This window comes from Nannobrachium achirus (genome assembly GCF_963921795.1).
Source record: "Nannobrachium achirus genome assembly, chromosome: 21".
Lineage (NCBI taxonomy): Eukaryota > Metazoa > Chordata > Actinopteri > Myctophiformes > Myctophidae > Nannobrachium > Nannobrachium achirus.
This window is the reverse complement of record NC_137828.1, coordinates 39,694,369-39,719,583: the sequence shown is the minus strand read 5'-3', so window position 1 is coordinate 39,719,583 and position 25,215 is coordinate 39,694,369. Positions and strand designations below refer to the sequence as shown.

At 41.7% G+C, this 25,215-nt stretch overlaps 1 protein-coding gene across 1 annotated transcript in view; it reads left to right on the top strand.

The window, feature by feature from the left end:
* Positions 1–25,128, top strand: part of ncapg2 (non-SMC condensin II complex, subunit G2) — a 50,126-nt gene extending 24,998 nt beyond the window's left edge. Inside the window, exons 14-27 of the mRNA XM_080751764.1 lie at positions 1,052–1,149; positions 1,696–1,866; positions 2,360–2,430; positions 3,057–3,213; positions 7,663–7,833; positions 8,171–8,287; positions 14,377–14,523; positions 16,354–16,450; positions 18,055–18,242; positions 21,003–21,146; positions 22,322–22,425; positions 23,659–23,753; positions 24,675–24,777; positions 24,993–25,128. Of these exons, the coding sequence (XP_080607890.1) occupies positions 1,052–1,149; positions 1,696–1,866; positions 2,360–2,430; positions 3,057–3,213; positions 7,663–7,833; positions 8,171–8,287; positions 14,377–14,523; positions 16,354–16,450; positions 18,055–18,242; positions 21,003–21,146; positions 22,322–22,425; positions 23,659–23,753; positions 24,675–24,777; positions 24,993–25,056 (1,727 nt within the window). The 3' untranslated portion in view covers positions 25,057–25,128. The remainder of the gene's footprint in view (positions 1–1,051; positions 1,150–1,695; positions 1,867–2,359; positions 2,431–3,056; positions 3,214–7,662; positions 7,834–8,170; positions 8,288–14,376; positions 14,524–16,353; positions 16,451–18,054; positions 18,243–21,002; positions 21,147–22,321; positions 22,426–23,658; positions 23,754–24,674; positions 24,778–24,992) is intronic.
* The last annotated feature ends 87 nt before the right edge of the window (positions 25,129–25,215 follow it).

Here is a 25,215-nt window from a genome sequence, read left to right as displayed (position 1 = left end):
GTCCAAAAATGTGTTTTGCAAGAATCGGCCTCATGGTGGCGCTAGAAGAGGGCCTTGTGAGAAATGAGGGGTGGGGTCCCCGCGTTGCCTTGGCGGACGAATAGGTACTGGCCCCGGCTCTCCCGGACGCTCCTAGCCCGAGTTACGGCATTTTATGTGAGCTGCAGTGGAGGGGGTCCTCCACTGGGGGCGCCACCACTTTGGCATCCGTTCTGGAGCACCAGGAGTCGGTGGTCCCCGGGAATTCCCCGTGAGCAGCCCCGTTGGGGTGTTCATTTGGTCATTTTTGCACATTTGGTCATTTTTTACATCTGGGGGTCCCCCAGGGACCTGGGGGTCCCTGGAGCTCCGGGGGTCCTTGGAGGTTGTAGTTTGGCAGGCAAGGAGTGTGTGTACAAAATCTGGCATGGATCGGGGCAACGGTTGCGGAGATATGAGCAGGGCAATAGTGTGACGTGTGAGGTGTGACAGACAGACTGACGCACAGTTTGTGTGACAGACAGACTGACGCACAGTTTGTGGAGGTTTCTGCAGTAGTTTAGTGCAGAAGACAACACCATCATTTTGATCCCTTACAGCAGTGGTTTTCAACCGCTGGAGAGATCGACCCTCATAGAACTTTAACTCTTGTAAAATGAAACCATTTCCATTTGGTTTTATTTTACGCTCTCAAGAGTTAAATTATTGTTTAAACAACTGCATTACTTAATTTACAAGAAGTCCACCCAATTTAGAGAACATAGATTGAATTTTGGTCAACGTTATCTCTCCTACGGTAACCGACATCACTACAGCCTGGAATTGCGGACACAATCTTATCCAGCAAACAAGTCTTGGGTCTGAGAGGCTAAATCTCATCAAATGGTGGTCCGTGGCTCAAATGCTGAATAGATAATGGACCTTGATATGAAAAGGGTTAAAAAGCACTGACTGCCTTACAGCACTTCTGTATTTGTACAGTTTTTGTCGTTTTGTCAACCTCCGAGTGATGTCCCACTCGTCATGTAAAGTCATTCATATAGCCTATTTTGCTTTTCTTCTTGTTCCTCAGTGAAGCTGATACTGGCTATCCGGCGTATTCTGAACAAATGTGTAGAGGTGCACGGGGACGTGAGTGAGCTCAACGAAACCAACAAGGAGAACAGCGTTGTAAGACGGAGCAATTTATTATGTCAACACTACTCTGTAAAACGATATGTATGGTAGACGTGTGCGTGTTTCACACCAGTGGTGGAAGAAGTACTCACAAGTTTTATTTAAATAAAACCATCAATACTGCAATGTAGAAATACTCCGTTACAAGTAAAAGTCCTGTATTCAAAATGTACTTGAGTAAAAGTACTCTGCATCAAACATACTGAAAGTACCAAAAGTACCGGTACTCATTATGCTGAATGTCCCATTTCACAAGTTCAAAATGTAGGTTACTTAAAAATAATATTAATACAAGCTGTGAGCTTGTAGATCTGCTATTTTCAAATGGCTAGTCTGAGGTACCAGTGAGATTGGGACCAGAGCACTTGTTTTGTAGTTCACCTTATGGGAAGTTCCCGGAAGGAGCCGGTGCCATGGCATTGGTCCAACGTCCAATCTCACTAGTACCTCAGAAACACTGTAACATACAGTATATACGTATGTTCACACTGCAGTACATACAGTATATGTTGTATTCAGGGTAAATGTTGGTCGTTGCAGGGTGAAACCCCTCTGTCGGTGGAGGACCAGACCCTGGTGGCCGGCCTCCTGGAGGTGGTGGTCATCATGTGGAAGAGTGTTCAGAAGTCCCTGGAGAAGAACGTGGACTCCCAGCAGTACATCACTGGCAAGTTCAGCAGGGTCATGGTCAAGTACTTCCATGTGTTCACGGTAAATCATGCTCTTGTTCTTCTCATCCCTATATACTTTGTTCTGCAACAAATAGCAAAAATATGCACTGTGAGCTTGTAGAACTTTTTTGTTTGTATGGGGAGAGAGAGAGGGAGAGAGAGAGAGATCTCGTTGTCGGAATGTCGGTGGAAACCTTGTCCAAAACTGCTCGTTTTGTATTTATAATTTTAACCGCGAGGCGTTGTGTGCTTGTAGATTTTCTATTTTCACTAGTTTTGTGCGATGGTCTTGCTTTACTTTATGGAAGAAACATACAAATTGAATGAAACTTGGGAGATACAAGGTTTCTGCCTGACAGTGACGATATACTGTATATATGTGAAAATGTTTGTCTATAATTACACAACCAAATAGGGAAGCCTGGTTGAAAGTGGTTAATGATTGAATGTGGATGCTTTTTAACACTTTCAAGAAAGTATTCTCTTTCCTTTCTCCCCACATTGTCTTTAATGCATCCCTCCTCTCCTTTCAGGACAATCACTGCACTGTTGCTCTGACATTCCTGGCCTCTCTGATGCCTCCAGCTGCAATTCCAACATTCAGGTGAGAGCTTACAGTAAATGCTATTTTTTGTGTCTTTATCTTCTCCTGGATCCAGTGTTATTTTCATCAACCAAAACTACTATGAAGAACAAGAAGCATGCAATTCTGGAAAATTGCAAGTGTGGTTGGTTGCCGTGACGCGAGTCACACTTGCAAATTAATCTTATGGGGGAAATTCAAAGGTCAACCAGACTATAGTACTTGTATGGCTTTATTATTGCCATCCATCTGTCCAGATAAACTTTATTTTGCCGTGCTGCTCCTCCCACAGTTCTGGTGGTAAAATCGACCGGCTTCATCGGGACACGTCTGGGTGCATTTTGCTCAGAGATACGTTACATATATATATAGTTTAATTTATATACATTTATTAGTGAATTAATCTTCTCCGTTGACTTGAATAGGGGGAAAAAAAATGTTTCCCAAATATGGAGATGACTGACATCATAGATGTCTTGACGTCATAGACCACATAAGTCAACTGTAGATTTAGTCGACCAAAATGTTATATTTAGTAAATTAAAGCTTGACTAAAACAAAACAAAAATTCACTGAAGCTAAACAGAGTTGTATTAAGTTTCTGCTTTCTTGTGACCTTGTCGACATAACCCCACACCTGTCTCCAGCTGTGGAGTCTTGTCCAGGTTGAGGAGGATGAAGTGTGACGCCGCGCCGTCCGATTACAGCCACATCATAGACTGTGTGTGCGGCTGGGGACAGGCCCGTGACGTCATCGAACTCCTCACCGAGTGGCTCGCTAAAGCCCTGTCCAACAAGACGGCGGTGAGTTGGCACAAAACCTTCAGCTCGATTTGACTCTTCTGGAGTTAAAGGGCTATACTTTTGCTTATCTACTTATCTATGTGTTCTCCACAAAATAGGCTGGCATGAAGCCAGCAGCTCAGCAGATGAACGCAGTGGTTTTCAACCTTTTCAGGCTGTTCTTTGTGGTATTAGAAAGGTCTTAAAAGTCCTTACATTTACTGGCGTCTGGGGTATTCATTCAAAAATGTATTCCTTTTCAAAGATGTATTCACTTTCAAAGATGTATTCATTTTCACAGCCATCTTCTTTGTTGGGGAACTCTGTGATACTTATCAATATTAATGCCATAATAACCAACACATCTTTGTATCAAACAAACAAGTCACAGAGTTTGATGCATCCTCTTCTATATTTGACATGGAAGCACAGCATTGCTATAGTTTGAAATGTCCCTGAGACAGCTCTCATTCAAAGTGTGAGAAGCTGTGTCCAAACTTTACTTTACTTTACTTCATGTTATCCCTTCTCTGCCCTTTGCTTTCCTTTCTTTTACTGTGCTATCGAAATAAAACAAAAAAATCTATTAAAATGAGCTTGAAAAGTAAAATGGTGGACTTAAATGCTTCTCTGAGTTTGATGAAGTGTTCCCATCCAGACTATGCTACCTGAGTGACCTCATCAGAAACTTTTAATTATGTTTGGTTGGATTTTATCCCACTAGGATTGGGGGTAGGAATGGTCCCGGCTAACGTATTGGGCTGACACAGCCATTGCTCATCATTTAAAACAGGCTCACCTCTTGTTCACGTTGCGAGCAAGACAGATCAGCCTGGTGAGACACTCGCTTGTCCTTCAGATAACCTCCAGTTTTATCCAAGCACACATCTCAGTGGCTTATCCCATTTAGACTACCCATTCAGAAGGCATTCTATGAGTGCCTTTCTAAATCAGTAGTTCTCAAACTTTTCGTGCCATGGACCTCCAAGATTATTACTGTATGTTGTATTACTTGTATACCTAATATCTGAAATGACACGGATGCTTTCCTGGTTTTAATGGCTTAAAGTCCTGCTGAAGTGGCTTTTTCGGTCATTTTATTTTGAAGTATCAGTCTGAAACAGAAGCCTGTGTGTTTCTCATGTGGTGCCTAATGTTATTTTTTTTGTAGCCTGCACTGTCCTGCAGGCGCAGCCAGAAAGAGACAGCCAGTCGGCCACTTGTGCAAAATGTTTGTTACAAAGTTGCTTAATATTCTAACCTTTTAATGTTTTCAGATACATTATATATTTGAGTGTGCTGATTAAGTTTACAATGAGTAATACACAGTCTGGATGTCCACTTGAATGAGATTCAAAACGGAGTAGCTCTGTAATGAAAATCAGCTGTGTTTGTAGGAACATGCAGCAATGGGAATCAAACAGGTGAATGTAATCAAGGTTCATGTATATTAATAGTCGGGGGATATCTTAAAAAGTCCTGGAATAAATTCCTTACCAAAACATTTCTTCACCAATGTGTTTGTAAAGGTGTCTAGTAACACATCTCACAAAGACTGAAATTCAGTTTCCCTAGGAAAATCTTTGACAGCTAGGGTAATTCTGTGTCATTCACTCACTATACACTATGGGGAACGTGCGTATGACGTTTTGTAGGCCGATTTGGAGTTATCGGCCTACAAAACCAGCGCCATTGCTGAGGGGGACCAGTTTAAAAAAAAAAAAAAAAAGCTGTAGTTGCTTCTTGTCGGTGAGGTGGTGTGTAGGCTGGCTGTGTACATTTGTGTACATGTGTACTGACTAAAGTATTCAATCAATCAAATAACAGATGGCCTAGCAGGTAGGCTATATAATACAAAACAATTAATTCAATTAACCAAAGACAAAACGGAGCAACAGGGCGACTGGAGAAAGAAAAATGACAACAAGAGTTGTCACAAGATGTTGAAACATTTTCCAGTGACTAAATATAAAATAGTCTACAATTAAAATTATGCAAGTAAACAACATTCGATTGTGGTTTAATAAATAGGCTTAGGCCTAAAGAGATTATATTTTAATCGGCAATGCAACACAGGTCCATCTTACTTACAATACAAAGTGAAGCTCACTCGACCATTTCTCTCTCTCTCTTTCTCTCTCTCTCTCTTTCTAGCCTACAACTAAACAAACAGAAAATGACTTACCTCTGTAGATAGAAAATAGCCTAAAAGCATTCCTTTCTCCCTGGCTTTTGTTTCAATGTTAATATTATAGATTCCTAGGCAACCAACCAGCAGCATTGGACAATAATAGTCTACATTACATGATAAAGTTTACACCGCTCTGACTTCTGACAGTGCCTGTCAATCAGTTCACACAGCTGCAGACAGTATGTTAGATTGAGTAGACCTCACCACATGAAAGGCAGAGGCACGCATGGACTTTTAATAGCCTAATAATAAGCTAAATGCTCGGGTCTCTCTGAACCTCGGAAATAAACGGATTTCAGGACAATGTCACAGGTCTCAGAAAAAAAAAAGGAATCAGAACGGGACGGAACTGGACAAGACCATTACGGGGCCACTCGGGTTTGGTTTTGTAATTTGGCATAACAAATATATTTCTATTTAATATATTATAGGCTTGACCATTTCTCTCTCTCTCTCTTCTGTTGGATAATTAGAGAAAGCGCACCTCTCTCTCTCAATACAAAGTGATCCTTGCTTGACCACAATGTTCTCTCTCAGATGATCTGCGTAAAGTAGCAGAGTTGGCTGAAGTGTCTAGGCTAATACATATTACACGGGAGGTTGAGGCCAGTAAATCTGTCATAAAAATATATCTATTGAATATATTATAGGATATAGCCTACAATGAGATTGAGCAAACAAAATATATCTGACATGGCTGTCTTGGCTGAACAAGGAACGCTGTCTGTCAGACAGACCCATGATGTTTACCAGGATAAGAAATAACACTAGAAAAGTTGTTATTTTGAGAGAGAAATGTCCCGCACACTTTGATATGGTTTATTTTGATGACAACTGTTGTAGCCTACAACAATCTATCTCAATACATACAGTAATAGGATCGTCATGGAGGTTGTGTAAACGTTGTAGTGCACTTATTATTATTATAAGTGACGTCCCTCGAGGATGGCGACGGGAAATACGTCATCTGGAGCGAAACTCCTCCCTAACTCCGCCTTACGCACGAATTCTATACTATAGGGGAAAAAATCACTCCCCAAAAATATGCTTTAAGGTGGATGTGAGTGGTCTAACTAGGTGTTTTCAATTATTCTGTTTGTTGTTTATTTGTTTTGCACAAAAAAAAACATTCATTGGGCTAAAAGTTTAGTGATGAGTCATCACTTTTCACAGTGGTATGGGGGTCCATTTCTAGCCCAAGGAATGTTTTTGGTGCAAGACAAATGCTTGCAATGGATTCAGAATAATTAAAAACACCTAGTTAGACCACTCACATCCCACTTAAAGCATATGTTTTGGGAGTGATTTTTTTCCCCTATGCCTATAGTATAGTGTATAGTGAGTGAATGAGACCCAGAATTATCCTAGCTGTCAAAGATTTTAGTAGGGAAACTGAATTTCAGTCTTTGTGAGATGTGTTACTAGACACCTTTACAAACACATTGGTGAAGATTTTTTTTGGTAAGGAATTTATTCCAGGATTTGACACTATTTCTAAAGATATCCCCCGACTATAAGTAGTCTGTCCTTAATGTGTGTGCTGGGTATGCCCATATGTAATCTGAGTTCCCAGAGTTTTTGTTTTTTTTCACCACTAGGGGGGCGAGAAGAACTTCTGGGAAGAAACCATTATATCTCTGGTCAGCCCAGCCAGAATCTGAGTAGCAGGAAGTTGCACAAGTATGGGTAACCAGAGGCAAAGATGGAGGAGGTTACCTATGTCTCAAAAAGCCCACATATCGAGGCAAATCCTCCAAGAATAGCCCATATGTTTCACTTCGTGTTAGCCAAAATTCATTTTAGCACGAGATTTGTTTTTTCACATACAAGTAAAAAACTAGCCTAATAAATTAGCGCGGATCTACATTTCATCCTGGACATTGCCTGAATTTTAAACCGGCGCTGGCCACCCAGGACCCAGGACAGTAACCACACTAACACATTGTGGTCACTGTCCCAGGTCTCAGGCGGCACCCTGCCAACACCAGCCCAAAACCAGGGAAAGTCTGACCAACCCCACATCCTGGACTTACCCTGAACTTCAACTAAAAGCATACAAAACCTAACAGTATATAGTCTGACCAGGCCTCTAGTCTTACATAATACACACTGTATGAGTACCTATCAACACTGATTTGCGCAGGCGCCCTTGCAGTTACTGAAATAGTCAGAACAGCCCATAGCAAGGAGATATGCACAATTGCAGTGTCGTGTTTGATACCATGGTGCGATTTTTCATTTCACTAGGTCTTTAAAGTTGTCTTCCTATCGAACTACAGGGCAGAGATGATCACCAGCGTACAGTGCGAATCCAGGAGCCGGAGGAGGCCAAGCCAGAGTTGGCGCTAGGGTACCTGGAGTATCTGCTGAGTCGTAAGTCCACGCGGGAGGCTCTGCTTCTGAACCCGGGACCACTAAAGCAGCTCCACAAAGTCCTTGAGGCTTGGAGGGTATGTCTGTTTACCATTCATTACCATTTCATTTCATCAGTCCTGCTATAGAGCCCCCCCCCCCCCCCCCCCCAAAAAAAAACACAAATGTTTAAGAGGTAGTGAAAATAGCTGATCTACAAGCTCACGACGCGTTGTGTTGTGAGCTTGTAGATCTGCTGTTTTCACTAGTTTAGGTCCCGGGCAAACGCTGCTACTGTATACAGTATGTATGTATTATGTGTCTGATATATTGTATAGACACACGTGCGTAAGTAAGTATTTACTCCCCCCCCCCCCCCCCTGCTGTTATAATCAGGCATGCTTATAGGAGATGAACTGATGTTTGTTTCAACAGTCGGTGCTGTATGCTCATCTCAGCTCCATGGAGACGGATCCTGGTCATCCCACTGTAGAGACGGCACTGAAAGCCTTAACACTCCACGGCCGCCTCAGCATTCATCTGCAGCATAACGTGAGTTAACTCCCTTTACATTCCTCTGTCTGTGCACAAAATAATCCATCCTATTTTACACTACAAAAGAAAACTAGAACTAGAAGGTGCCAACTTGCGCCTTGTGCAGTGTGCAAAAGTAGGCCATACATGGCCTACTTGTGCGCCAGCTGAGCGCGCCATGAGGTGCGCTCACCTCTGGCACCACTGGCATCACCACTGGCGAAGACAGTGCCATCACTACTGGCATCACCAGGAATGCTGGTCCCTCATTGGCTGTTTGGTGTAAAAAAGAGGGGAAAAAAGAGCACACTAATTACAGAGTGAAAGGTCAAGTTTACTAAGTATTGACAGTTCAAGTGGTTAAATATCTGAAAACACAAATTTATATGAATCCAAAATACACTGATGATTGTGCCATCAAACGATGAAACCATATTGAATCTACGAAAAGGTACGTTGTGGGGGTCCCTGCTTCATCTCTCTCTCAGCTAAGGGGTCCTTGGCCTGTAAACGTTGAAGACCCCTGTAAACCCAAAGTGACGTACTGAAATGGCTAGCACCGCTCAAAAAACAATTGGTTCATTTGGTATGGGGTGGTTCGGTACTTTATACCCCTTGTGTCTTTAGAGTGTCGAGCCGACTCAAGTTCCTGTCACACTATTTACAGCAGAAAGGTGTTTCTTCCGTGTGAATACGCTGGTGTCTCTGTAGGTTGTCTAACTCACTGAAATTCTTGAACAAAAAATGTTCCAAAGAAGTACTGCTAAATTCCAAAGGGGTATACAGCAGACTTATAGAGAAAGGAATTCCAAGGCACTCCATCTTTAGTGAAAAAATATTAGATTTATTTTACAAGTTGACCAACGCGTTTCGGCCTTCTAGGTCTTCGTCAGGGTCTAACAAACAGCCACTTAAATAGCCAATCTGCAATATGATGTCATCATTAATTCAAGGTTGCACACATAATTAAATGCCCAAACAGATCAAATAAACAAATTAAAGGAAAACAAGGCTACACCAAAAGTGACCAATACCAAATAAACAACTAGAAAGATGCAATTGGAAATTGCAAGTGTGGTTGCCGTGACTATATTCTGCAGCAAGTTAACTGTCATGTGAAGCTCAACCCACTTTAACCCACCTCTAACCTCTTTCAACCACCTCCACCCACTTTCATCCACCTCCACCCACTTTCATCCACCTCCACCCACTTTCACCCACATACACACACATTCCTCCACCTCCACCCACTTTAACCCACATACACACACATTCCTCCACCTCCACCCACTTTAACCCACATACACACACATTCCTCCACCTCCACCCACTTTCACCCACATACACACACATTCCTCCACCTCCACCCACTTTAACCCACATACACACACATTCCTCCACCTCCACCCACTTTCACCCACATACACACACATTCCTCCACCTCCACCCACTTTAACCCACATACACACACATTCCTCCAGCTAACACCACTCCTCAATTGTTTTTCCTTCAATTTCCAATTGCATCTGATTCACAAAAAAGTTTATCTAGTTGTGAAAATGAAGTTTCCCCAGGACTACAGTGTGTTGCCCTGTCAGGCAACCACACTAATTAGAAATAAATAAAAATAAAAAGTAACATATTGGGGAAAAACAAAAACCTTGTTTGCACTGTGCAAAAAATATTTATTCATTGGGCCCAATGATTAAACAAAAAACAAAACAAAAAAACAAATATCAGAGAAATGCCAGGATATCAACCTCATCATTTAAGCCTGGGAAAACTAGTTTTTAAAGTGACTATCCAAAAGGTTTCCCTTTGGAGCAACCATTTACGTCTATCGCCTCCTCTGCCATCACTGGGGATGGCTTCTATAGCTACAGCACTCCCATTATCTTTTTAGTGATAATGGACTGCCACCGGGTAATTGAGATTATTGGTACGAATTGCTGTTTTGTGTTCCCTGTCTAACTCACTGAAATTCTTGTCACACTGTTTACAGTCGAAAGGTTTTCCCCCGTGTGATTTTTCAGGTGATGTAACTGTCTGTAACTCTTCTCACACTGTTTACAATAGAAAGGTTTTTCTACAGTGTGGATACGCTGGTGTATCTTCAGGCTACCTATAACCAGGTGAAAGTCTTATTGCACTGTTTACAGTGCGGAACTGGCTGCAAGCTTGTAGATCTGCTATTTTTGAAAAATAGTGAAAATTAGAATTTTGACCCGATTCTATAAGACTCCTAAGACTTTTTGAAAAACCTATGTTTTTGTGTCAGCAATCTGGCTAGCCATCGTCACAGAAAAGGTCCTTTTCACTTAAATGGAGCTCAGTTAGCCTGTCCTTGAGTGACTACTATGTCAGTGGTTCTCAAACCTTTTCATGTGAAGGACCTCCAAAACTATATTTATTTGGCCACGGACCCCCATCTCAAAATATTTAGTTCCAGGGACCCCCCCCCCCCCAAACTAGTGGTCATTAGCCCTATAGCAAACCGCGGTCGCGTCCGCGTCTTTCGGCCGTTTTTCGTACCTTCAGACCCCCGCGTCTGCCTCCACCTCGCTGAGATCTATCTTTAGAGGGGTCCCTTGTTCCTGTGCGTTCAGTAATTCCAGAGATACGGACTCCTTCACCCTGCCTGGTAGGCGAAATTACCTAGAGACGGGATGGTACAAACGGGCGACAACAAATATGGCCGCCATAGCGACCCCACTTCAAGATGCGCTGTGATTGGCCGGCCGTTGTATAACCCTCGCTGTGATTGGCCGGTAGTGTGATGACGCAATTTTGCCGCTAAATCCGGTCCCCGGCAAGGATCGCAGTTTACATATATAGAGAAGGCTTTACAGGCTGAAATTCACGGAGCGGATCTTCTAAAACTTTTGTGATTTAATAGTTAGGAGAATTTTAAGATTTGTTTTATAAAAAAAGTTACATAGTAAAGCTTTAAGTACAATGTTGCAGTATTTGTGCTTTACTTGAGTATTTCTTCTACTCCTCTACATCATCTCAGGTGAAATTATATTGAAATTTTACTCCACTACAATTATTTGAAACTAAAGTTAGTTACTAGTTACTTAGTCTAGTAGCCAGAAAGTGAACCCGGACATTTTGAGTACCCTAAAGTTTTATGTTAGAAATGTTGAGTATGTGTCCCCAGCAGTTAGAAACTGCCGGATGCTAACTTGCATATGTTGGGCAATTTTCATAATTAGCATAATTAGCTTTAATTAGCATAATCACCTATAATAATGAAAAATTTGTCAAAAACTGATTGGCCGATTTGAACAATATTGGAGTGGTTTTGGGGGTTATTGAGGATACTTACTGTACTTACTTTTGGTACTTTTAGTACATTTTGATGCCAACACTTTCATACTTTTACTCAAGTTCATTTTGAATTCTGGACTTTTACTTGTAATGGAGTACATCTACAGTGCAGTATTGATACTTTATTTAAGTAAAACATTTGAGTACTTTTTCCACCTCTGGCCTTCAGAGTACTCAAGTCAGTGAAACTCTTGCCGCATTGTTTACAATGGAAAGGTTTTTCTCCAGTGTGGATACGCAGGTGTGCCTTCAGGTGACCTAATTGACCAAAACCCTTGCTGCATTGTTTACAGATGTGAGTTTTCTTTCCTTGGTCAAGCTGATGTCTCTTTACTTCAGATTGCGTTAAAGTCTTGGTAGATTGTACTACTACTACTACTACTAGTTTCCTTGTTGCTGGTGTGTTGTCGGGAACAGTGGGTTCATCGTCAAAGCTGCTGCTAGTGGCTGTAATGGCCCAAGAATGTAACTAATGATGCGTGTCCTTACAATCCAGAATTAGTTACAGGGAAATTACCAGGTGGATTTCAAGCATATGGATGTCTGCCAAAAAAGTTCCTCTTGTAAGTGGTAAAGGCTTCCTTGATGTCTCTCTCCATGTGTGTCATTCACTTTGTTTGTGCAGTCTTATTTTAAGCCGAGCTGATTCAAAGCTCACATCATAATTACGTTGTCACTATCTATGTCAGCCATGCCCAAATATGACAAGAGTTCCATTCCATGCCATTTACTGAGATAAAGTTTCAACACAATCGAACCTCAATTGTCTTCCTGTATAAAATTCAGTTATAAAAATCGCACCAGTGCGAAGTGAGCGGTGCAAACACGACACACGTGCATATCTCCTTGTATAGCCAAAAGCCAATTTCTTTTGGCTAATATCTTGTGTCTAATACATTTGGATCTCCATACATAAGATCACGGTGTTAGCTTGCTGTTAGTATTAATCACTACTTCTCAACGTTGGGCCGTGACACGTATGCTTGTAGATCAGCTATTTCAGGGTTAGGGTCGTTGTTGATAGGCACGCATGGCAACAAATGTTTTTGTTGTGTATGATGTCAGACTATATATGGCTTTTTAGTTTTAGTTCAGGCGAGGTCCAGGATGTGGGTTGTTGGTAACACAGTGGTAAAGTCTCTGCCCACTGGGGCGGTGCATGTCAGCAAAGGGTGGAGCAGAGTAGGACGAAGGCACTACGTTCTCCCGGTGGGGACTCCTCGCTGACAGGTGACAGGTGAGTCAGTAGGATACCACAGCTGAGACGATACACAAATGTGTGTAGGAAGGAATCAATTGGCATAGCAACGGGAGAAAAATCACACCAGTGTGAAGTGAGCGGTGCTGCTGCTGCTGATGATGATGATAGACTATATCAGTATGATACCATGGGAAAACACTTGGAAAAACACATGGACATACTGTACACACAAAGTCACTTATTGGAGTGGTTGGCACCGCACAAAAACCTGTACATGACAGGAGAAAGAATAGACATTCAAGAGTGACATTTACATTAATTTACACTAATTGCAGACATTTTACAGACATTTACAGTCATTAGCATTACTATTTTAAAGTAAGAATTTAGTTAAAAATGTTTGTTTAAAAAATATATATATATTCAAAGATAAGCACAGATTTTCAAGATCTTTACAAAATTGCAGATCTACAAGCTCATAGCTCGGCACGAGGTCACTCGCTATGAGATTTTATAGCTGCTATCTTTGAATAGCCAAAGGATAACATAATGGCGTGGCAACAAAGTGGTTGAAATTATGTTTTAACCACTATCATCCCCAATTAAAGTGGTTAAAAGTGGTTTTGCCATAGTTATGTACTACTTCTGTTTTGTATGTGTCTATGGAGTTAACATTACTCTAAAAGACCCCCCGGTGTGGTTATAATATGCAAATATATCTTCCCTGTGTATTTTTGGTTACTTCCTGAAAGCTGAAATCCTCTGAGTCAAAAGGCCCAATTGAAATACACCGATTTAATGACATCATAAAATCATCCACTCTTTTTTTTTACCACACAACACTGTTTGTGTGGCTAACTTCACCTGGGTCACCACCCACCTGACAACCAGGCATACTTAGGGTGCGTTCGGAAATGTGCACTCAACACACTGGTGTGCCATGTTGTCGTTTGTTTATTCGATGCACTTTGTGCGGTGTCGTTTGGAACTCCAGTGCGCTGCGCACCCGGATGTGCTGAGTGCGTGCACTGAACGACTCTACTCAGAAGAGGTTTGGCAGTGTGGTGCGGGGAAATCACGCTCTTTCGAACGACCATCATTTTGACCGGAGGGTTAGCGACTCACTCCACGGAGGTGAGGGTTAGAGTTGGGTGTCAAAAAGATGACATGTAGTAACAGCGTCACGCTCCCATGTGGTGCGTCGGTGCAGTGTTTTGATTGGTAGGTTTTCATGGCCGTGGTCTCGAGCGCATCTCAGCGCTGAACAATGGAGGAAATGATAGCAAAATGCAGCATTTGCGGCTTAATTGGTCGTTTAGGCTTGATAGTTATTAGTTTCACACGCATCAATGTGTAAAAGTTGAGAAAATGTTGTGAATTAAAATGTATTTCATAGCAACATAACTTAACAAGCATTTACTGTCAATAGAACTGTTGTAAGAGAAAGCTAAGCTAGCCAAGGTTTTAGGGTTTCAACTGGTCGTTCGAAAATAAGCCACACTGAGTGCACCGTACAACGTCACCACCCACTGCACTCACTACACTGAGCACAAAAGTTCTTTGTTTGTGCCTTCAGGTGTCAGAGGGTCGTGACTACCTGCAGTCCGTGGAGCACATGGCATCGTGGGTGACGGAGAGGGTGCTGCCCTTCCTGGCTCGCCACACCGAGGGAGACGACACTGAGCCAGACACCCAGCTGGACCTGGCCAGGCAGATAGTGGAGGCGAGTTCTATTTACTATCCCAGTGGTTCTCAAACTTTGAAATTTGAAGGTCTCCCCATAACTCATTAATTACTGCCATTAAAAAACTGCGACTTTCGGGGTTGTCTGCTGCGATTTTCGTACCTTTTAACGTGCGTGTCCATCGTGCACGATCCGCGTGCACGCACGCAACCAAAAGTTTCCCAGTTTAATCCATGCTAGTGTTCCTGCACGAGGTGCAGTGTTGGGTAACAATGAAGTAAGCGCAGGGGAGAGTGTTGTCCCGGCCTCCCAAAAAGGTTATCCGTTTCTGTTTCCGGTCCCAAACCGGAAGCACTGTGTTTGGAGCACTTAAGAAAGGCTGATCGGCGATCCGATTTTTTATTGTTTTATATAAATTAAATCAAATTAAATTCACTGGTTTCTCGGGTGTGGATGTGTTGGGGCAGTAAATTGGTTCACTTTGACAGTGTTCAAATCTAATGTACACTGTCAAAGTTACAGACTTGTAAGGGTCAATTTAGACTCCCATAAAGCATAAAGGAACCTAGAGAGTCCCTGAAATTCACTTTGAGAACCACTGTATTATCCTGTAGGGCAGTGGTTTTCAACCTTTTCATGGGGCAAACCCTCCCTCACCCAAATAATTATATTTGAACTGGGGACCCTCCCCAACCTGACAAGCACTTGGAATTCTGAGAGTCTGTTCCATTGTGAAAATAGCCGATTTACATGCTCACAACGCATGTGCAGATACCCTGAATACACATATTCTAAACCCTGTATAGATTATAGAATATGTCCATAGCATAAACTCCAGACCACACGTAAGGACATGTAATTTCTTTTCAACAACTCTCTTCAGTTTCTTGCACCACTTGAGATTGATTGTATGAATCTATATGCGCTGCTAACAAATCAATATGGTATTCAACGCTTTTCAAAAGCCAGCCAAACTGTTCAGATGATTGTTGTGATTGATTGTTGTGTAGAAATGGTGCAGATATATTATCACAGCTGGACACCTCTAAATTTATACAGCCAGTCAAGTTCACCCGAAAAACCTTTTTATTTTCAAAGCCAACTTTTGGAGTTAAAAAAAGTTTGTCTTTATTGCTCAACAATCAATCAGCAAATCTCCTTGAGGGATGTAACGATAATCATATTTCTCGTTTATTGTGATAAAAAATACAGCCACGATAATCGTCTTGTGGAGATTTTAATTTATCGTGACATTGTCCTCCCTCATACACTACGTAGGAAGAATTTGTTTTTGTTCAGCTGCAAATTCTGTGCCACTTAAAACCCTCTATACCCTCTATAACAGACCTGTAAAGAGCATTTGGTCTCTCTACATAACCGATTTCCAAAAAATGACGATCTACAAGCTCACAACCCCCAGAATAGGGATGCTGGGAATTCAAGTGGTTTGCAAAAGTGGCATTTTAAGCATATTTTGATTATCATGATAATATTGTTTATCATGATAATATTGTTAAGTGCAATAATCGTGACATGTCATTTTCATATCATCCCATCCCTACTCTCCTCGCCAATGCCTGCCCTAAACTAAACTGTTTAAACACAGTACTGTATATAAAAATCAAATACAGTTTGAAGTGAGCGGTGGATGTGAGCAGTTCATTTTGTTAAGCTAAATGTCGAAATAAAACGACTTTTCTTTTTTGCAACTTCTTGACAGTGTGCAGGTCTCTTCTTTGATTGTATTATCAGAGTTCCCTTTTTGAATAGTTTTTCCTGCATAGACATTTTTGGCAAAAACTAAAAAAGAAGCCTTTTCCCTGTAAGATTACTGTGATATGTAATGTACCTCTGTACAATTTCTACCAGATCTTTGTAGCGGTCGGCCGAGACGCCATCCTGGTTTTAGGGGACGAAGAGTTGAAGTTTCAAATCCTCCACTTGTGCTCAGGCATCCTTCAGTCAGGTAGGTGTCTTCTTGATCAGCAAGTCTTTGGCCTCCAGATGAAAAATGGCTTGAATTGGGGAACAGTAGCTGTGTCTCAGTTCTTTTGAGCTGAATTTCTTGACAAAGAAACTCAAAAAGTAAAACTGGTATCAGATATTGCTATGAAGCAATGAGATCTACAGTACAAGCTCTATGAGACTGAGTATCGTCTTATAAAATAAAAGTCTGAATTGAAAAGGGGTTCATGATGTGTGTTTCCAGAGCAGCGGTGTAAAGTAACTAAGTACATTTACTTAAGTACTGTACTTAAGTACAATTTTGAGGTATTTGTACTTTTTTCCGATACTTCTACTACACTACATCTCGGATCCAAATATTGTACTTTTACTACACTACAGTTATTTGAAAACCTTAGTTACCTAATACCTTTGCAGGTATAAATTATATAAACATACAATAACCACTCACCAGTTAAGAGTGGGGTGGCTCAGAGTAGATGACAGAGTACAACAACTTACAATGGGCCTGGTGTACAAGATACACTACACCACTATGATACCCAAGTACCTGTCAAAATACTTTATAAACATTAAGGATGTCCATAATTACAACACCAGAGGCAGCGCCACAGATCACTTTCAACCCAGAGTCAAAACCAACAAAGGGTCAAACTCTTTTTTCTGCTATACCACCAAAATGTGGAAAGCCTTACCGAAGGCCATAAAGGAGTGTGGATCACTAGCATCTTTTAAAATTGCCCTGAAAAACCACTTACAGGCAGCAGCCGTTCGCAACTGGTAAAAAATGAACCTAGCCCAACCCTACCCTCCCCTGCCCCTTCTTTGTATATACTGTTTGTTTTAGACTTACTGTCTTCTTTTTTGTTTTTCTTTACATATCTACTGCATAGTACTGTGTTCTATTTGTCTGTCATTCAATGTTATATGAGATACTTTAATGGTTTCCAGTGGAAATAAGCTTAGTCTTTTCATGGATCTCCTTTTAGTAGACCTTGTACCAGTGAACTGTACCGTCATGAAACTGTACCTTTTCCTATGCAAACTTCTAGTAAAGTCTTCAATCAATCAATCAAACCACTTTAGCCCTATAGACCCTATTCACAGCCCGCCCACGCATGCGCACTCAGCGAATTTCTCAGCAACCTCCTGGTGCTGACGTCAGCTTTGGAGGGTAAAATAACATAGAAATAGCTGGACTTAAAGCCAACAAATCATTATTTCGAACGGTAAAGTAAATTATACCGCTTTGTGCCTTTTACTATCTTGTGTTCTTGATCATGCTAGCCGTATTTTATACATTACTATTCGGAAATTGCATTAAATTTGCGATTTCTGTGTTAACTCTATGGGATATTAGTAGTTTTTCCCCTTCTACCGTGACGTCAGCGCCAGGAAGTTGCGTAAGGTGAATTCGGTCAATTTTATACCTAGGCTGTTTGAAAACTTTTACTTTTGGTACTTTAAGTACATTTTGATGCCAACGCTATCATACTTTTACTCCGGAATTCCGGAATTTGACTTGTAACAGAGTATTTCTATATTGCAGTATTGATACTTTTACTTAAGTAAAATATGTGCGTACTTTTCCCACCACTGTTCCAGAGAAAGGCTTCCTGTGCGTGTCCCTGCTGCTGTCTGTCCTGAAGGAGGTGGCCAGGACCGATGTCCCTGAGGCCTCCGAGGAGGAGGACCCTGCGGCCGTCACTCTGAGGGTGGTGGCCAAGATCTTCCAGAAGATCATGGAGATGCTCGCTAGCCGTCTCAGGAAGGACCCGGAAGTGGGGAAAGAGGTGTGCTAACCCAGGGGCTTCTTTTTAGCTCCAGACCCAAAAGAGAAATTTGTTTTTTTGTTTTTATTTTTTGGAGAAATTCTATCTAGGTCGTCCTCAGACGAGCCCTCCATCGTTGTTTCCAGTCATCTCGGTTCTCCATACATCTGGCCAGCTCATTGGTGTTCTGTGTCCCTACGTCTACCTTGAGTACGTCCACGTATGTTTTTGTGGGACGTCCTCGCGACCGGTGCCCATGTGTTGGCTCCCACAGTACCAATTTGCTGGCTGGAAGCTCCTGGTGTCTTTGGCAGTGTCCTGCTAGTCTCATTCTTCTGGTGGCAATTTTCTCGCTTACCTTTGGTATTCCCTCATACAGGCTCCTGTTTGTAACATGTGCACTCCTGTTGATGTTGAGTACTGCACGCAACATTCTAGTGTAGCACCCGTCTAGAGACTTCTGCAGGGTTGGCTTCAGGGTCCAGCATTCACTGCCATAGAGGAGAACAGACTCCACCGTTGCAAAGAAGAAGCTAAGTTTGATTTGGCGGGGGAGGTTAGAGTTCCATACACTGTTCATGCCGTTCAGGGCCCTCCAAGCGAGTGCCTTCCTTACTTTAAGGTCTTTCTCAGTTGAGTCGACCCATGCGCCCAGGTACTTGAAGTCCTTGACTTCCTTCAACACAGCTCCTTCTGTTGTTGTCAGAGGTGAGTGATCAGGTAGGTTATAGGTGATAACCTCAGTTTTCTTAGCATTTAGCCTGAGACCAACTTTGGCACACTCTATCTCCACCCTGTTCAGGAGTTCTTGTGCTTGTTCCATGCTGTCGGAGAGCAGGCTGATGTCGTCCGCATAGTCCAGGTCTGTCAGAACTACTGCGGGATGCCGCCTTGACCTCCTTGGTGTTAGCGTGAAGCCAAGCTCTTGTTCTCGTCCCCCTATGGCTTTCCTGAGCGCATAATCTAGAACTATGATGAAGAGGTAGGGGGCTAGGGTGTCTCCTTGCATTACACCCGCTCGGATGTCAAACACCTCACTGCTGCCATCTGGGGTCACCACTTTGGCCCTTGTTTTTGCGTACATGGTCTCGATAGCCCGGAGAATGTTGGGAGGGACATTGTAGGCCTCAAGGATCTTCACCATCTTGCTTCTGTGGATAGAATCAAAAGCCTTTTTGAAGTCAATGAAGCACAGTACAGCTGCTAGGTTGTCCTTTTTCACCTCCTCTATTAATCTCCTTAATGCCAGGATCTGTGCTACGGTTGTTCTCTCCTCTCGAAAACCATTTTGGTTTTCTCTCAGGTGAGGGTCGATGGCATGCCGTATCCTGTTCAGTATCATTCGGTTGAAGACCTTAGCTGTAATACATGTCAGGCTGATGCCTCTGTAGTTGTCTGGCTTTGTGAGGTCTCCAGCTTTAGGCACCGGGATGATGTTAGACAGAGACCATATTTCAGGTTGCTTGTTGTGCTGTAGAGCATTGTTGCAAAAGTCTAGGATGAGGTTGTCTAGGTCGCAGTTCTTCAAGACCTCTGGGGGTATGCCATCCGGCCCAGCACTCTTTCCCTGGAGAAATTAGCTAATTCGTTTTTCCAAATAAAGTTGATTTTATTCTTGTTTCTGTAAAGCGACTTTAAGTACCTAGAAAAACACTATATGCATGTATTTTTGCGACCATAGGTCGCAGTTTACTTTCAGAACCGTCACAGCTTGTCCATATACTAGTCCGTATACACATTTTTACGGTCTATGGGTTTGCTGCTCTGACATCATGCTCTGATGTCACTGTGATGTCAGGGAACCCCTCTGACAGAAAGGGTTTGCCGCTCTGATATCACGCTCTGGCTTCACTGTGATGTCACACTAACAGAATCCCTTTTATGCTCATATATGGAGTTCCCTGATGTCATCAATATTAAGCCCTTATCTAACAGGACTTCATATGGGAATGCCCATATATGGAGGCCACATCAACAACATACCACACTAACAGAATCATGTATGGCCAAGACAGATGGCCAAGACAGCCCATATCTGTGTGGCTGGTTCTACAGACAGGGATCTCCATGTATGGGCATAAAAGGGATTGTGTGTATGATGTCTGGTGTCATAGACAAATAACAAATAACTGAGTAGTATGTTTGGGCTCTCACAGCATATCTCCAGATACAGTACATGGATGTGTACCAGGGGTCTCCATATATGGGTAACTGGCCTGATATACAGATGGCCAAGACATTGCGCCCTAAAGGGCGAGGTCGTGCCATGTCTGGGCCTACTATTACTATCAGAACCGTCACAGCTTGTCCGTAGACATCCGTTTTGACAGGTAACGCCTGACACTGGTTCCCCAGACACATCACTGTGACATCACAGTGATGTCAGATACTCAGAGCAGGGATCTCCATATATGGGCTTAAACAGGTGACATCACAGTGATGTCAGATACTCCATATATGGGCATAAAAGGGATTCTGTTAGGAATCTCCATATATGTATCCCAGATGGTGCCCTGTTAGGAGAACCACACAGAATCCATATATGGCCAAGACAGATGACGCAACCTCGGTCGCTTTTCGCCCTTAGGTGTCTTACTGGTTATTATTGTTGTTGTTGCTTTCTCTTTATGGGTTTCTGGTAATATTATTGTCCGCTCATTTTCAATTTCCTTGGCAAAAATGGAATTTTGACTAAAATGGCCACCACAAGCCAACATATGGTGATGACCCCTGTATTAGAGAAATGACATCAGAGTTGATCCTCTCATCTTTGTTTTCTAGCTGTGTGACTCGGCACTGCCTGGCCTGGCCGACTTCCTCCAAGTGGTGCAGAGCTCTGAGGGAAAGCATTCTAACCCCCTGAATGACATCTTCTCCACTGTCTTCGCTGTCGTCATTGTGCAGAGACATTATGTGCTCCAGAAGGTGTGAAAGATTTCATACATTATATAGGGCTGTCACAAGTATTACATAATCGTCTAATCGTGATTATTTGACATTATCGCAATTATTTTGTCATAATCGTCATAATCGTGAATGTTGAAAAATGTCCGAAATAGTGGAAATAGGAGATCTACAAGCTCTGTCAAAGTTATTTTTTAAGTAGTAAGTTGTCAAATATGTCAGTAATTTCTTTGTATATTTAGGTTATGTGTCATATCTACCATGTACAACTTCAAAGCCTAAAAGCCAAACAGAAATGTAATTGTCAACGACAAAAACACAATTCAATCGTTAATCGCCAATTATTTGAGTGACAATTAATCGTCATGTAAAATGTCATATCGTGACAGCCCTAACATTATATTAGTGTTACAAAGTACTCATTATGCAGAATGTCCCCTTTCACAAGTAAGTAATCAGTAACTTTTTTTTTATCTTTTGAAACTAGCAGTTCTACAAGCTGCACGTTGCATGCTTTAACTTTAATTAATGTGTTGTGTGAGCTTGTACAAGTTTAAATAGGGCGAAAGTGGTTAATGTATGTTTTGTATTGACAATAAAAATCTACAAAGTAACTAGTAGTGACGTAAAAGTACAATATTTGTCTCTGAGATGTAGTGGAGTAGAAGTAAAAGTATAGAAAATTGGAAATACTCAAAATTGAGCACGTTCTATTGTCAGTGGGCGGGACTAACATACAAGTAAATATGAAAGAAGTGTAGGAAATGGGATCTAATTTAAGGACTTGAGACGCAGCGTCAGAAACCCAAGGGGCCGGGGGCCAGACTAGCTTCAGCTGAGTCTGAAATCAGGCTAGTACTAAAGTACACAACACGTTACACCACTGAAAATAAGCCCCTCGCTTCCAAACTGCCCTTTGCTTAAAAAAATCCTCATTATAATTGCATTACGTGTTTCCATATCACTATATTTAGCATTATAGATTTTCTTTTACCTGAATTGGCAGCGTGCATTTAAATTACAATAATGACTTGCTTAGTTGCTTTATGTAGATTCTTGGATCAATAAAATACATTCTCAGGATGGTACACACAGTGGGAGCCCCCCACACACGTGGCTCTACAAACAAGCAGATCGCTTGCTTTCTCCCTTTGTTTTAAAAATATTCCTCCTATGTTCAATCTGTCTTTTTAAAGATTTCCCATCCTGAAGGGGTAACGGTCCCAGAGACTGTGGAAGAACTGCGTCCTCTGTCCCGCGTCTTGCTGGCTGCTGTCCTCAAAGTACCTGATGTCACCAGGTAACTGCCATGTAACTCCAGGTTCAATCTAACCATTATTTTATGCTTTAACTATTAAAAAATAGCAGATATACACATACATACTGTATACTGTATTTTTTGGCAAATCTTTGAATATATATTTTTAAAAGAACATTTCTAACTCAAATATTTGCTTCTGGGGGGTCCCTGGAACAACATATTTTGAGATCGGGGTCTGTGGCCAAATACAACATGTAATTTCGGGGGTCCTTTACATGAAAAGGTTTGAGAACCACTGATTTAGAAGAAGGATTTATAGAATCTGGTCAAAATATTCAAAAACGTGTACAAATTTTCACAATTTTTCAAAAATCTACAGATCTACAAGTGCCTCGCTGTGAGCTTGTATACAGTATCTTGTATATCTTTTTTTATAGTGATTTTTGATGACTCATCACCTTTCACAATTTTGTGGGGCTGAAATCTAGCCTAAGGAATGTTTTTCATGCAAAACAAATGCTTGCAATGGATTCAGAATCATGAAGAACCCCTAGTTTGACCCCTCACATGCTTACTTAAAGCAGATTTATTTTTGTATTCTTTTCCTGTACAGTGACGTCGACGTCGATTTTTTTCCGTAACGTTTCCGGCAGAGCAGGCCTCTCATTCTGTGTACCTTATTGACCAAATTAATAGAAAAAATCACACTCGTGTAAACTGAGCGGTGGAGTGCGTGTGTGCGTGCGCGTGTGTGTGTATGTGTGTTTGTGTGAATGTGAGTCTGAACAACAGCGCCCCTCCCTTAACATGTGTGGTCAGAAAAGGTACTGCAGGCTACATACAGACACGGACGGATGGACGCATACATACATACATACATACCCACACACATGGCCACGTATAGGAGACGGTGTGACCACCGCTCAAAAACAAAAATAAAAAGTATGTTATGACATCACAGGTCCTCCAGGGCCTGTGGCTCCCCGGCTATAAGGTTGTGCTCAGAGGAGAAAAAATAAGATGCACTAATTTTTTGCCGTCTATAACATTGAATAGTGTCACACCTAGGGATGGGTCGATAATCGCTATTATCGTTTATCGCATTAAAAAACACTCACAATAATCGTATCGTGAAGGATAATGGACGTTGGGGATATTTTGATTTTCACGATAATCATGACATGACATTTTCATATTGTCCCATCCCTAATCACGCCTAAATCAAAATGTGGGTGTGGGCTTATATTGTTGGTTTTTTATTCTCTTTTTTAGAGCCTTTTTGACAACGATTGACTCGTCCCTGGACCACATCGACAGTCTGATTGAATTGGTGGCGGTCCTTCACATCTTATCTGTCATCAGCCACAGTGAGTTTACATTGACCGTGTTCGCACCGCCGTCTACTCTCGTGTCATACTCAGAGGGAGGACATATACAGTACTGGCACTTCCCTCACGATTCAATTCAAACCCGATGACTCACCGGGTAACGATTGGATTCGATTCTACGATGCATTGCGATGCTTCACACTTTGCTAAGCACATGGTCAATTCAAGCAGTCAGATATACTGAACAACATATTTTATTTAGAATTATAGTATACATTATTATATACAGTATTATAATTATAATTATGATGTTATATAATTATATATAATTAGGCTATATTTAGGCTTCAATTATCGATTATGTCATGCATTGAATTGAAATTGAATTCGATGCAATGCATTGCTGAATCAATTATTTTTGATACCACCAGTGACAATATGGATGCCGCGTTAACAATCTGGACCCTAGCGACCCTTCTCTAGGAGGAAATAGTCAGCCTACAAGCTTGCAGCTTATGTGTTTGTAGATCTGCTATTTTCAGCAAAGAGATTTGGGGTAGAGGGAAGTAAGGAGCAAGGGGGACCTAGTATAGACCCCTGGGGTACACCTGTCAAAGTGGTATATAGGGTTTTAAGTGGTTAATGCAGTCAATAACGTTCAAGGCATTCACAGCGTAGTGTTGCTAGGGATGGGATGATAATCGTTATTATCGTTTATCATGATAAAAAAACACTCACAATCGTATATCTGGTACCATTTAAACCCTCCATAATGGGTCAAACGGATCTGGAAATAACGTACTTGATACAGTGATAATATCGCAATTTCTTTGGTCACATGACATTTCCATATCGTCCCATCCCTAAGTGTTGCTGTCATCATTGTCATGTAAAAAACTCTTTTGAATCACTTTGCAAAAGATGTGAGTCAAAAATAAGATGTGTGTGACTACGTTTCAGCGGGGAAGTTCAAAGCGGGTCTGAAGAGGGCAGCCCTGTCTCTGCACAGGATGCTCCAGAAACACTCTGCCATCACGGCAAATGAAGACGGAGACATCCCCAGGTAGGGAACGAGATTGTTCACTCCAACATCCAAGTGTTTTCTTTGAACTGAAGTATGTACTGTCCTATACTGTACAGCAGTGGTTCTCACAATTTTTCAGGTCAAATATATATATATATATATATATTTTTTACCAACGATGAAAAATAGTTGGGTCATTTGTATTTGTCTGCATGGATTTTAATGATTTTTTGTCATCTTTTTTTCTTTTACAGGGCTATGTATGCTTCTGCAGTAAAGAAGTTGAATGACATTCTGGACATACAATCCTCCCTCTAAACCTTTGGGCCTATTCTTGCTTTAATCGCATGTTTTCTCAAGAAGGAGCGAGCAGTGGTGTCATGTCTTGTTGCGGCTAATAATAGCCTTTCTAGACACTCTCAGGTCTACCTTCACATGAATTTATCGTCCTGTATTGTTGCTGTCAATGCAATGTCT